Source organism: Melospiza georgiana, chromosome Z (assembly GCF_028018845.1).
Source record: "Melospiza georgiana isolate bMelGeo1 chromosome Z, bMelGeo1.pri, whole genome shotgun sequence".
Taxonomy (NCBI): domain Eukaryota; kingdom Metazoa; phylum Chordata; class Aves; order Passeriformes; family Passerellidae; genus Melospiza; species Melospiza georgiana.
The window spans coordinates 39,470,319-39,485,519 of record NC_080465.1 but is presented as its reverse complement, the minus strand read 5'-3'; the positions used below and the strand labels follow the sequence as shown (position 1 = coordinate 39,485,519).

The window sequence follows — 15,201 nt, the reverse complement described above, 5'->3', positions numbered from 1 at the left end:
TCTTGGTTTATTTTCTCTTCCATTTAATTGTAACCTGATGCATAATCACTTCTTTTGTGAATTTGTAATGGGATATACTGTAAATGACTGCTGACTGGAATAATTAGAATGATGTCATGGGGAATATTACTGGTTTTGGTGAGTGAGATAAAATTTGAGGGAGAGAAAAAAGTCTTCAGAAATACAGTAGTTTTTACTAAATATGTTAGTTGTTCACTCAGATGTTCCATTAAAACTGACGGCAAATGGTTTCCTATTTCAGATGTTATTGGGTAATAGATTAGACAATGGAATCAAAGTATTTCTGTCATGGTCCTGGAAGTAACAACATGCAACTTAGGCATGTTCCCTGCTTTTTGTTGTTGTTCATATGTACATTAGTAGAAAAGAACGGAAGTATTGCCTTGAAAAATCAACTGAGAACCTAATGTAAAGTGGTGATTTTGTGAGTTTTTTTAGAGATTAATAAAATTGGTGGCCTAATTCTGCTAATTCCTGCTGCAAGAGCTACGGTCAGACTGCAGCTCTTGCAGGGAATGCAGGGATGCATTCAGTTATGCTGTGTAGTTATGTGGCAGTTACATGACAACACGCTGCTGTTGGCCTTCTGTAATTCTGTTGTTTTAGAAGCTGTATGGTCTACAAGAAGACTAGTCTCAGTACTCAGTCTTTGATTTTAAGGCTGGAGGTTTTTTTTACTTGATGTTTTTTTAAATAAGGTGGATTAAAAATAAAAAAAAAAAAACAAAAAACCAGATGCCGTAATGTCACAGTTTACCTGAAAATAGGTCAAACTGTGATGCATCTATGAGAAGACCTTAGTTGCTAAATTCAGAGTAAAGGCACTGTAGGTAAAATTTTCCTTATGCATTAGACATTATGTAAGTTTGCCAAATCTGTAGGCTTGTGGTAGCCTACAGTTGAAGTTCATCCCTCATTCTTTTTCTATAAGCATTGTTTATTTGGCCTGTTCAGTACTTATTTCCTACTTATGGGGACCAATCAAAACTGTAATTTCTACTCTAAGTTGAATATGTCTCAACTTCCTGTTTCCCTTCTGTTCTGTCATATTAGAAGACTAAAACAAAAAGGGTACTCCATTGTGATAGTAGTGCTTTATTGGTAATATAAGTTACCTATCCCGACAAAGTTTTTGTGGAACATAGCTTTAATAACTTAGAGAGGACTGAAGAATTTACAGAAATGACATTGTGTTTAGATACCTTCTGTAATTTTTAACCTGTGGCATAGATTTAGATTTATCCTCTAGCTCTGTAAACTATACAGTGATTTAGAAAAGTTACCAAAAATAACTATTCCTCAGTTCTTATAGGCCACTGCTGTCCTCTGCTGAATTGTGTTCCCTATTGTATATGGTTTTTTCATAGCCAGTAGAGGTTCTTCTGTATGAAATACATTCTTGTATGTGCCAGTCTCTGCATACATTTGCAATTATGCAATCATTAAAACTAATTTTGACTTCACAGAAGTTGATGCCACCTTCATCTTTTGTATTTTTGCTAGTAAAAAGCTGATTTATGCATTCTAATAAATTTAGTTTTCAGTTTTTTCACCACATAAGTAAATACAGAGATGCAAACCCCTTTCTTGCTATATGTGTAGTCTCTCCTCCATTAGACTTGAAGCATTTCAATTTGCTACACTTGTTTTTGTGGCTGTGTTTTTTTAATAATACTTTCTTTACAAAAATCCGTTCTTTTGATCAATGATCTCCAAAGAAGCATGCCTTGAATAAAAGTTTTCTTCCATAGTCATGTTACTACCTCTCTGTTCTTGATTGATTTTTTTTTTTAAAATTCCTCTGTCAAAGGCCACATACTTGCTTTTCTCTGTGGCTCTTTTTTAACTGGCAACTCCATCCCCATGCTCTTTATGCTGGTACTTGTGATGAATGCATGCTCTGTGCCTTCTTACTCCCACCCAAACTGTTTGCATTCCCAGAGGTTTCATGGTTGCCACCTTTTAGTGCCATGAAACTCACCCCTGCAGTTACATATGCCACAAATGTACAGCTAGAGACTTCTGTTCTGGAGATCAGATCAAGTTACCAGCAAGTCTCCTCCTCTTGGTGGCCATAAAGATACCATGGCAGCCAGCACATGCCATGACAAAATACATCCATGCATCCAGCTTTATAGGTGTTTTGGTTTCTGTAATAGTCAGCTCATGCAGACAGAATGTGAAGCAAGAGTTTTCTTCTGCACTGGCTGTCTTTGTAAGAAGGGATGAAGAGAGAGGGAGGGATATTCATGCCTCAGAAAAGGGCACTGGGATTAACTTGGTTCGCAAAGTGGAACTATTTTTAATGTGTCAGTCATCTGTATGTACATTTCTACACCACAGCCCAAGTTCTTGTATTTAAAAATAGCTTATTGAGTATATGTATTTTTCTGATACAGTTTCTTTTCACAAACATTTTACACTGTCATGATAATTAAATGATTTAGTGAAACATGAAAAATCTATTTTATATTTCCTTTTCTATAACTTTCCTCCTTTTAACTCAAACTTCTGATAAGAAAAAATGATAGTGAAATCCTTAAGAAATGCTGAACAACAACAAAAAAATTCTGTGTGTTTAAAGGTGTTTTCAGTCAAATCTGATGATTGCAATTGAAAGTAAAAATTTTATGTGAAGGGTTTATGAAAATTGAAATTTAGAATTATTTTTTCTTTTGTAGAAAGGGTGAGCTTTGTTTAGTTTTGTTGAAATTTAGTCATGTGCAACAAATTACTCAAAAATAAGAAATGTGACACTTCTTTTCTATGAGCTGATGTAGCTTCCTGCACATTTGTTTAATTAGCTTCCTGCATTTTCCACTGGAATAAGTTATCTTTAGTCTCTTTTTAAAAAGAAGTCTCAATAAAGAGATGTACATTTAGATAAAACAGACCACGAGGTCTCCATTCGCAGTAGTGTTTGCAAGAGCAGCATTTAGTGTGCATGCATGTGTGTGTTAGAGTGGGACAGAGCTGTGTATTTCTGTAGAGAGGAGCTAAGTGATTCCAGTCCCTTCCTTCCTAATGCAAAGCCTTACAGAGCTCTAAGTTAGAAGTTAATTAGCTTAATCCTTTCCATAGTTAGGAATATGATAGAAGTTTTGCTTTCATGGAAAACTTCATTGTTTCTTGGGACATCTTTCTTCCAATGTTACTTTTCCCTTGTTTTCACTTTCAGAACTCTTCAGTTTTTATTATGGAGCCTTTTTCAGTGCCCAGAATGCCTTCAGCATGTTTTTCAGACTCCAGGCTATATTTTCTACACTCTCTGAGGAGAGCACTTGGAACTGTTCTGTGTCTGAAGTACCATGGGAACTCTAGTTTTAGAGGAGTGTATGAGGGGACAGGCGCTGTAGGGAGCACAAGTATTGTTTTCCCTTCCTTGACTGCCTATCCTTGTTTTTGTTACTTCCTGCAGTGTCACCCTTGTTTTTGAAGAGAAACAATGTTGAGACATTCCAGTAAAGCAGTGACTGAAAGGGCAATGTTTGGGCTAAAAATAACTCAAGTTAAGCCACAGGCTCTACTTTCATAAGTTAGTGTATGTTACACTGCTTTGTAATATGAGGCCAGTACAGGTTATGTGTTTGTATTTGGACAGTTTGCCTCCCTGCCATTGCCAAGAAGTTTATACAGGGAAAAAAGGCAAAAAGGAAACAAGGGACAAGCAGTCTCATAGTGTTCTGTGGTTCCCTAAATATGTGATTTCAGGGCAGAGGTTCCTGGGTTTTATTTGTTTTGAATGACTGCTGAAAGAAGTTCTTCCTCTTCATGTATTAGTTTAGATTTTGAGTTAGTCATTCATGTTTTTAGAGTGGATTTATATACTATCTCTCTCTAAATACTTATCTTGTTTTCACAGTCTATGGATGGCTTGCATGAAAAAGGAATGGTTGAAGATGTTCACTGTGGCTCCATGAAGAGTATGCGACCTCCTCATCCTGGAATGGGTCCACCTCAGAGTCCAATGGACCAGCATAGCCAAGGTTTATCCATACTATGCATGCTCTATGATTTTGGTGCCTCTTGTTCCACAAAGAGCCTGTCATTCCATATCACAGGTTGCCAGTTATTTCCCTTCAGCTTTGTTTGGAAAAGCTGAACAGAGCAAGGCAAATAGCTGAATTGCTTTGCTTGCTGGAGTATCCATTAGGCATGTATTGGAGAAAAGCTAGGGTTCAAGTCTGTAGCTGGGGCAAGTCTATCACAGATTTCAGTTTGCATCTCTAAAGAAAAAAACCCATCAACTTACTTACTATCTTATGTGGCTGCTGTGAATGTAAGTACATTTTAATATGATTTACTGTCATCAAGTGCTGATCAATGTACTTTCCAATGTTTTTTATGCCAGAAGATAGAAACTCTTTTTAACATATCGCTATGTGCCTTCTTTGTGTCTGTAGGTTGGAACACAAAAGGACATGCATTCTATAAGCAGCTTGGTATTCTGGAGATTTAACTAGAAACACCTGCTAGTATTAATAAGTTCAACAGCAGACAAAACTTTCTATGTTGCATGCTTAATTATTTTACAACAACTTTTGAAGAATCCCTAATGATATTAGACTCTTGGTGTGACACACTCTGTACAGATCTGTTAGGAGGTGGTCCTGAACTTCTTTGTGCTTTTCAGTGGTATGTGACTGAAACTCTAGTGTGTAACTTGCCAGCTGTATCCCAGTCTGGGACCCAGATAATTAGAAAATAATGTTTTTCCACTAAACCTTTCAGTATCAATTTAGTAAAATAGAACTGACTTTGCAGAGACAAGTTCTTCATTAGGTAAAACTTCCTCTTTTGTTCATTTCACCAAAATGTAAGCGTGATCATCTGAGAGACAAATTTTGCGTGTCTTTGCACTAGAGGACACTTCTGCTTAGGATGAAATGAAAGAGCATTTGGTCTAAAGATGAAGATGGGACAGTTCATACATTATGTACTGAAAATGCAGGAGCATAGGTTGCAAATGCTTCAAATACAAGTAGCTTCTAAGTTGTTTTCTCCTTTTCTGTGCTGCCTCAGGTCAAATTTCCAGGTTATTTTGCATTGTAAAAAGATGATTGATTGTATTGATGGTAACTTTGTCATGATAGATACTACAGATTCCTACTCTCTTTTTTTGTATGCCAGCAACTGTTACAATGTAAACAGAGATTACTAGAGTTATGATATGGAGCAGGCTTTTAAAAGAAGTGGTCAAAAAAGTCTCCCAATGTTCTAATATTCCAGATACTTTTTTTGACATTATAGAGGACTGTTTTAGCTTTCATTGACTTTGTGTCTCCATTTTTTACACAACTGTCTTTTCCACAAAAAAGTGGTGATGGCACTTGATGCTGTTCTGATACTTGCTGGGCAAAGTCCCATCTACTAGACTTGTAGGTTTTTGCCATTAGTGTTGAGGTCCAGGGTAGAAAACCAGGTTCCTTGATAGCCTGTCAGCCTATTAGATATTTTTTTATCTGATTTCCCACAACATTAGATATACAAGTAGCACACTTGTATTTTTACAGATTTTCTGGAAATATGCAGTACGGTTAATGACAGTTTACCCATGCCCACACTCATGGCAAAAGGACAGAATGATTTCTCTGAGAATCCATGGGAGGATGCCTGGTAACTCTTGAAGTCCTGACAGAATCTTCGGTTGGGTGTGGTAGAAACCAAGGCTTACTATAACGTTCACTTCTTCATGGATGTCTGATAGTTGAGCTTACAGTACACGGTTGTGTACAATTTTTAACAATGTAAGTGTCAAGTAGAAATGATACCTCATTAGTTCTAGGTCTGTTTTTTTCATGGGTATTGTTTGTAGTCCTCAAGTTGAAGTAGATAAATATGCACTAATTGATGGTTTTGGGGGGCATTTGAGAGAAAGTAGCTGAATAAGTCCAAAACCCCAGGAAAGGGATTGCTTTAAATTTTCCCATTAATTTGAGAGCTTAGGAAGAATGGCCGTGTGTCATTAAATATTGTTGTAGGTAAAATAAATATTGTCTCTCTTTATGTCTTTGGGATGTTGGCTGTAATTTAGACCATCAAGGACAGTTTTCTGGAAAAATCACAGAATCATAGAAACATAGTATGGTTTGGGTTGGATGAGGACCTTTAAAAGTCATTCTGTCTCTGTTCCCTTTTGCAGTGAACAGGGTCATGTTGAACAAGATCAGAGCCCCATTGTTCAGAGTTGTTCAGTGCCCCATTGAAAGTCACTATTAATGTTTCCAGGGATGGGGTGGGGCATCTACCAACTGTTCTGAGGAATCTGGCCAGAGTTTCACTACCCTCATTAAAAAAAAAAAAAAAAAAAAGTCCTCCTTACATCTAGTCTGAATTTATTGACTAAAATGATTCCACCTTGTCCTGTGGTACTGTCCTTGTAAAAAGTCTCTTTGCAGCTTTCTTTTAAGCCTCATTCAAGTATTGAAAGGCCACAACAAGGTCTCCCTGGAACCTGCCTTTCTCAGGAGGAACAACCTCTGTTCTCTCTGCCTGTCCTCACAGGAGAGCTGGTCCATCTCTCTGATCATTGTGGCTTCCTCTGAATCCTGTCCAACAATTCCATGTGCTTCCCATGCTGGGGACTCCAGAGCTGATGTAGCCCTGCAGGTGGGGTCTCAGCAGAGCAGGGCAGAGGGGCAGAATCCCCTCCCTGCCCTGCTGCCCACCCTGCTCTGGATGCAGCCCAGGACACGTGTGGCTCTCTGGGCTGTGACCACACAACGACAGCTCATGTCAAGCTACTTGTCCTCCTGTATCCCCAAGCCTACTCAGCAGGGCTGCTCTCAACCCCTTCATTCCCCAGTATGTATTGATACTAGGGTTTGTCTTGACCTTTGTGCAGAACCTTGCACTTGGACTTGTTAAACCTCATGAAGTTCAGGTTGTCACACTTCTTGAGCTTGTCCAAGTCCATCTGAATTGCATAAAGTCAGCTTTTAGCCCGACAAATTTACTATTATATATTACGTAAATATGATACTACTATATTATTTTTATATACTAGTCAAACTAGCCTGTCATTTTTCTGGAAGCCATAAGCTAAATTCCTTCATTAAAATGTCAACTGGTCTGATACAGTATTTGTACAGTTGTCAGGAAAAATGATCTTAGCCCACGTATGGGGCTTCTCTGTGCATTGTTAAAGCCAGTAGCGTGATGATTGACACAACCTTGTCTGCCTGGTAGAGTCGTAAAAATTCCTTGGCTTGTTACTGTATGATACTGTGATTTAAGACAAAGATATCACTAAGTAAAATCAGTATCATCTGCATTAAATACATTATGATAATTAAATGACAGATTATAAACTTAACTATAACTAGAAGATGATCATCCAATTGTAGATTTTTCTAGTCTTTTGGAAGTCTGTTTTGGTTGAGTGCTGTTCAAGGTATTTATGATCTGGAAAAAAGTTTGAAGTCAGTACAAATAAAAATTTTATATAACACAGAGGTTTAGCAGTGAATAATAAACAAGTTGGTTACAAAGGCTCATCGGAATCTGAGAAGAATGTACTTATTTTTCTAGCACAGGTTTTAGTACAGCCAAGAGCCATGCATGTCGAGGAGCGAAGTAGTTTGCTGTGTAGTAGTATAAACTGTGTTATAAAAAGCAGTCTATACTGCTGAGAGGAGTGTGTTTGTTTTATCCTAGAGAATGTTAAGCTCCATTTTTTAATTTGTCTGATGAGAGAGTTAAAAGAATACTTGATTAGTCTGCACATTCCCAGACAGTAAAAGGGTTTGTAATTGATGAAGCCTTCAAAGGAAAAAAAAAGAAAAACCAGTGTATTTTGCTATCTGCAAAATTGCCTGCAAACTATTTGAATTCAAAATGTGTTCAAATAGCTGTATTTTACTTAATGAAGATATTTAACCTTTGGAACAAGAATTGCCCAAGTATTTGTGGAAGGTTTTGTATCATACAAAAGCTAAATCAGCACTGGATGTCTTTGTCATCTGTCCGATAGACCAAAGGGAGAAGTTTGTTTAGAGGTCAAGAGTCGCTGGTCTGTTTTGGAAAAGCTAGGTAGGCTATTGTAGCTGTAGTGGTCCCTCATTGACAGAAATTTGCCTGTTCATGGGCTCCAAGATTCTGAGAAGGACTGGTAAGCTAGATTGGGAAACAATGTCCTTAAATTTTTTGACAATGGCAAGGTGGATAGTCTCCATAAAATGCTTCAGTACTTAGAAATCTGGGTGGAGTACTTGTGATGAATCCATAGGCTGTTGTCCTTCTGTATGCAGTTTACAATGGGAAGTGGTCACAAAATGAGTTTTCATTTAAATGCCAGATGTTCCAATAGCAGTCTTTTTAGTTCTTTTTAGTAATTTTGTAAAAGAGGGAAAAGTATTTGTATTTAAGTGCAAAAGCAAGATTTTTTAATAAAATATATGCTTACAAATGTGCATGATAAATTAGAAGTAAGTTGACAACTGCACATGCAGTTGTAGATATGGTTATGTAAATCAAGCATACAGTTGTGAATGAAGAAGAGAAAGTTGATACAGAATTTTGGAAGTAATGATTCTTATGTTAGGAAATAATTAACTATCCTTTTCTGAGGGGAAATGAATTATGAGCAAATCAGAAACATTTGAAAGCTAAATCTGCAAGAACTGTGTCATTTTACCTAAGTGCCTGTTCACTGGTTGTATGGTAATTACTGTTATGAGATTTTTGCATTTTTTTTAACCAACAGTAGTTACTAAGTTAAGGTATGCAACTTTATTATTTAGTTTCTCTGTTTATTTTTTTATTGGTGCTCAGTGAGATGTGAGTCATGCAGAAAGAATGTTTTACTAGCTCAGACAGATCATCACATTTTTATTGTCTACTGCAATAGGAGGATTTTCAGAAGTCTGAATATATGGGAGAAAATACTATGAGTTGGTATATTTCTCCTCAGCAATTGCTCCTTCCAGTCTTACTACCAAATTGGAGAAAGGGTAACATTCCTGGCTAGTTTTGGTGACAGATTCTCTTTTCTTGAACTTATGTACAGTGATGCTCCTGTTTAGTGCTAATGCCTTTGTTTTGATGCTAACAGGGTAAATGAGTGGAAAATGCATTGCTCCAATTTCATATTTAGCTGTTTAAATAGTAAGCTTACTACATGTTTCCAATTTTGAATTTGGTTAGAAACTGTCTTCCGGCACTGTGAGTGAACTGTGGTGAATTCTGCAGTATTTATATGAGGAGTATGACATTTATTGGAAAAAAATGCTATCCAGCAGATTAAAATCATGGTTAGAATTGACTTTGGAAGGGGATTGGATAGAAGTTTGAAAGACAAGCCAATTATTTATATAAAATAAAATACTTGTATTATAAAAACTTCATGAAAATATGTAAATGAACTGGAATAAACAATTTATGTGGTTTTCTGTGATTTGTAAAAATTAAATGAAGTTACTGTGATACAGCAGTGAAATACAGGCAAATTTGAATTGTTCTGCTGTCTTTTCTTGCTGTTTGTAAGTGGAAACATAAGGGCTGAAGGAATTTAGCATTCTGGGACTTGATCTATATTACTTTTTATTAGTCATGCAGTATTTTTCGGACTTAAAAAGACATGCCATTTTTTAACTTTTAGAATTCACAAATATACTGCTGCTTCAGAGGTAATGTTCATTGTCCCTACTGTTCTTAAACTAGTTGCATTTCCTTTTCTGAATTCATTCAGAATTTTAAAGATGAGGAAAGACCTGCCACCTAATTCTTCTGCTTGCCAGTGTAAGACCTTTCAACAGTTTTATTTCTGCAGTCCTAGTTGTAAATTACTTGCACACATGACCTCTCTTTCTTCTTTGTTCTATTTCACAGTAACTGGTGTTAACCCTGGCCACACTACTGAGAGGGAAATTTTATGTTTGCTTGCCTTAGGAAAGTTTGTAGCCTCAATCTGACGTGGGCATACTTTTCACTGTGTTTCAAAACACTGTGCTTTTGTCCTGTGTGGTGTATTTGATTCTTTTTCTTTGTTTTTTAAGCTAACTTCAATTGATGATTGAAGTGATAGTTCAGTGAGTTACGCACCTATATTTCTTCAATCCTGTCTATACCTTCCAAATCCAAAAATCTTCTTACAGTCATATTCTTGAGTGCAAATACACCTTTTCTGTTGGTTTTAGTATAAAGATGTGACCTATATGTTCCTCAGACACTTTCATTGTTTAAGACTTAGTAAATTTTAGCGGCAGTTCAAAACCTCTGTTGAACATTCCAGTGTTTGGACTACTAAAACTTTGAGTTTTTTCTGTATCTTTACTAGGTTTTTGAATTAATTTGTAGGTGTTCTTTCCATTTCATTATAGCATTAAAAGTGTTGAAAAAAGGGTCTAAATTTTTAGCACTCTGATTTTCCAGCTTTAAAACAGAAAAGAAAGATGTTATTGTTTCTGTTATCTGAAGTGAAACAAAAAACAATTAAAGCAGAAACATTGTGTACACACTGCCCTCCAACAGTACTTGGAGAAGCATTAGAACTAGGATTTCTTCCAATGTTCATACTGTAAAGAATATACATTGTTTATGATGTGCTGTGTTGTATTTTTGCTGAACAAGTTAATGCCAAAGTGGGATTAAATATGTTTCTGATAATGTGTTCAGTTAGGAAAACTTGAGAAGGGCTTCTGATGAAGCCTCTTCTATGAACCATTGAAGGGTTATGTGAAAGACAGGACTCTCCTCAAAGATGCACAGTAAAAGCAGAGAAGTAATGTTTACAAGTTGTGTAAGTGAAATTCTGATGGGACTTAAGTGAAAGGAAATCCAGCATTACAGTTAATAGGAGTTACCGTCATTTGAGGTTTTCAGAGCTCAGTTAGACAAAATCTGGGGAAACCTGATAAAGCTTAGAAATTACCACAGTTTAAAATTACAGACAGGGTTGTTTGGCCTCCCTTTCCTGGTATTCTCTGTGTTGTTCAGAAGTGTAGGTTACTGTTGTCCTTTTATGGTGGGACAGTTTTAGGGGATGTTCTCATGTGCATGCTTATCTGTGTTAGAGTCTATGTGTAATAGGATAGGAAAAAAGCAAGTATAAATACTTTATTGGGACAGGCTTGTGACTGTATCTTTTTTCATTATCATAATATGAAAATTTTCACACATTAAAGAAAAATTTTCATATAGCATCAAAAAATTTGCATTGTGTAAATGCCACATTTTAGCATCTTTACAAGAAGTTTACAAGAAGGATTTTGTTCTTTCCTGACTTCATGGAATGTTTTTATTCTTCTTCTTGCCAAGCACAGTTTTCCATTATCAAAAATGCTAATGCAGAGAACTTGGAGTAAGAGAGAAGGTACAAGTAATAAATTCATAATTGGAAAGATCAAAAAATGTCTGCTTTTGAAAATTCCTCTTTGCAAAGCTTAGTCACAGACGTTGCAGCTTGAACTGTCAGGACTGAAAACAAATATTCAACATCTTAAACCACTGTTCTAAACTTTGTAGTCCAGATGCATTTCAAGATTTTGAGTCTGAAACATATCAGTCATTAAGGAATTTAAAACTTGGGCAGTATAACTTGAGGAGGGACAAAAACCGTTTTTTCAAAAGCAGTTCTGAAAACAATGTCATTCCAGTTAGGTGCCATTTAAAGTAAAACCTGAGATTTAGAAATATAATAATGGATAAACATTGCAATAAACCTCACTTTGTAGTATAAACCAGTAATGCAGTTGCATATTTTTTTGTTTTGTTGTGGTATGATGGGTATTTTTTTTAAGCAGTGTGCTCAGCAAGAGGGATTTGTAGCTTACCCTCTTCTCTTAAAATAATAACGAGATAAAAGTAAGTTATGGATAAGTGGAATAAACTTGAGTTATTTATCATGCTTTTTATCACCAACAAGGGTATGTATAGACAATTTTTATATTGAACTAGTATATAGCTCCAGTAGTTCTAACTTTTTAATGTCTCTTCCTTTTCTTTGAACTTCTGCCCTCATTTTTCTCTTGAACTATATAACTTCTCTTATTCTTTCCAAAATCATCATCTTTTTCCCATGGTCATCATCTTTAGTTTGAATGTTTCTGTCTTATCTGATCTTTTCCTATCACAAATCCCCTTTTTCCCACTGTTATTCTATCCCATTTTGTTTGGGGTTTTTTTAGGAAAACTGAAATCCTTTCTTCTTTTTCTTCTGTCTCATACATTTACAACCTTTATTTAAGTTGAGCACAAGTTTCAGTTCTTAGGCACTCTGATCTCTTCACTGGTTAAAGTTCTAGTGACTTACAGCTCCTGTCATCCCAGAGCTGAGAATGAACAGTGGAGATTAGTTTGCGGTTTTGCCTATGTGGCCTTTCCTGAAGGGTCAGTAGGAAAAGTGAAGCTAAAGAGCGAGCAAAATTTCTTTTGTGATCTGTACTACATATAGATGAAATGGAAGTTGTTTCACTTTAAAGTGTCAGGAAAATTGGGAAAAGAGTAGTTTGGGTGTCACAGAATCATGAACTGTATCATGTTCTTTGGAGTTATGATCTTTGGCTGTAAACATGGAATATGAAAATGAGCCAGAAGAGTTTTAGATTTTTATTAATTTTTTTTTAACTTTTCCAATTTGTGAGAAGATTATTTGTGTTCCACAATACCAGAGCGAAGTGAGTAAATATTGTTACCTCTTTTTCACTCTTGGTGGATAAAATCCCCAAAAACTAGGTGTCTGTTGTGCTTTTTGGAGCTCAAGAAAATATGTAGTAGGTGTAATTAATGTTCAGAATTAAAACCACTTTTCAAGCGGTATAGTAAGATATAAGTGCTGTTCATTTCAGAACTGTGATTGCTCTTGACATAGTCTTCAGCAGCTTCTTCAGACAGTGATTTTTGTGCTTGCAGTTGATGTTCCAAGTTGTTGAGTATCCAGACGGCAAAAGGTATTCAACGTACCTTGTCTGGCTCAAACCTTTAATCTGTATAAACTAAAGAGTAGATGTGTGGGAAGTGAATACCAATTATTTCTACTTTTATATGTTGATGAGTGTTGGCAAAGAGGGCCTGTGGAAGTGAATGGATATTCCTTGATGTATGTGCCTCAAAATAAACTTAGGCTATTAAGCTATAAACTAGGCAGACTTCACTCCATATGTTCTACAAAGCAACATTTTTCCATAGTTCTAGTAAATAACACTATATCCCCAGGCTTCTGTATATTTCATGTTTTAGTTTGTCTTACTCCAAATATATAGGTAATTGTTATACTTAGGAATTATTGGACTAAATAACTGTAGTTCTTCTTAAAGAAGAGCTCCTGAGTCTATCTTGATATTGCAGGGAACTTTGGATTGCACTTTTGTCTTCACAGAAAATGCTACAGCTATCCAGACCTGAGAGAGATACTTTTATACTTTATGTACTGTTAAAATATTGGATGAAATTCAGGTTTAACTAGCAGAGTGGTAACTTTATGATTCTTCTGCCTGTTCTAGGTTATATGTCTCCACATCCATCTCCACTCGGAGCACCAGAACATGTGTCCAGTCCAATGTCTGGAGGAGGTCCAACACCACCTCAGATGACCCCCAGTCAGCCAGGACCCATTATAGCAGGAGACCCACAAGTTATGAATCAGCCTAACAGAGGGCCTTCCCCTTTCAGCCCTGCACAGCTGCATCAGCTGCGGGCTCAGATTCTAGCATACAAAATGCTGGCTAGGGGTCAGCCCTTGCCAGAAAACCTCCAGCTTGCTGTCCAGGGCAAGAGAACCCTGCCTGGCATTCAGCAGCAGCAGCCTCCCAGTGCCTTCAACAGGCAGGCTGGTAAGTGAGTCTTTGGTAAAAGTCATTGCTCAGGTAATTCTTGAAGTTCTGCCTGTGATAGATTAAGAAATGGGTGCTGTGCAGGGCTGTAATTTGGACCTGTATTAAGCCTTAGCAAGTGCATGAAACACATCTGTTATTAATAGGATATTGTCAAAATAGAATACTATTAACTGAAATAGAAGTTATTTCACTGTGCTGTACTGTGTCTGTCCTGGTATGCTTGACAGTTTTTGAATGTTAATTGTACTTTACTGATAGCAATTCCCCTTGTTTTTCTTACGGTGAATTTTCAGTCTCCTGTTGCTGTGCAGGAAAGTAGATAAATAATCTGGATCAAGTTGACTGATTATTTAGGTTGTTGAAAATAAACCACATACAGTGTGCTGTTAAGTGCAAAACATAAGAAAAAGGAAGTGTGCTTACTCTTTTCTCACAATGGTGATAGATGTTGCAGTAAGGTAAGCAAGCGCATTTTGGTCCTAAGAAAACTCTTACATTAAACACCCTGAACCTGTTAGTTTCTGAACACTTCCATTACTGAGTTTGTGTTAGAATCAAGGGTTAAGATGATATTGTTTCTTAAGTTTTAATAATGTCACTGTTCACTTCATTTTGGTGGATATGGCTTTGCTACCAATTAAGTTGGGTTTTTTCATGAAACGTGATTTTAGGTATGTGTATTACTTTTATATGTATTAACGATAAAAACTACTTAAATCCTTACGTAAAGAAGAAAAGCACTACTTGCCTGAATGGACTAGCATGCTAGAAAACAATGATTTTTGAATCTTGGAAATAGTTTGTGTTTCAGCAAATTTTATTCCTCTGTCAAATTGCAGGTATTGGATTACATGCAATGAGTGGCGGTGCTGCTGGACCAGGGGCTGCACCAGGGATGCCTGGACATACAACTGCCATTACCCCTAAAACGTGGACTGAAGGTATAGTGGGAAAAGGATGTGGGGAAAAGTAAAAAGGAAAGGTAAAAAGTTTTGCAAGAAAAATATTGTAACTTCTACTGTGTCTAAGATTTTAATCAAGGAGAGTCTAACCTTTTATTCATATGGAAGAGACCCACATGAAATTACTGCAATTTTTAGACAGACTGAACATGAAGCACCTTTTTACAATCAGAATGAAATCTGTATGTTTTCTGAGGAACATGCATAAAAATTAATAACTTATGTTCTGAGTATACTTAATTGTAGCAAGCTTGTCTTTCACCTTTGCTACCGTAAAAGAAGTTCTCAAATCATGGTAGAATTATGCTGTTGCCTTCTGTATATTTTGTTCTTTTGGAATCAAATTGCTTTGAAGGATCAGTGCAATCTTTGAGATGAAATGAATGCTGCAACTTTTTCCCCCATGTCTTCAAATATATTTGTCATTCATTGCAGTCATTCAGCTT

The 15,201-nt window shown here is 36.4% G+C and overlaps 1 protein-coding gene across 8 annotated transcripts in view; it reads left to right on the top strand.

The window, feature by feature from the left end:
• SMARCA2 (SWI/SNF related, matrix associated, actin dependent regulator of chromatin, subfamily a, member 2) overlaps positions 1-15,201 on the top strand; it is a 117,946-nt gene that overhangs the window by 17,346 nt on the left and 85,399 nt on the right. For all 8 annotated transcript variants that reach the window (XM_058043490.1, XM_058043495.1, XM_058043489.1 and 5 more), the window contains 3 exons: positions 3,884-4,007; positions 13,461-13,790; positions 14,633-14,734. In XM_058043490.1, the coding sequence (XP_057899473.1) occupies positions 3,884-4,007; positions 13,461-13,790; positions 14,633-14,734 (556 nt within the window). The remainder of the gene's footprint in view (positions 1-3,883; positions 4,008-13,460; positions 13,791-14,632; positions 14,735-15,201) is intronic.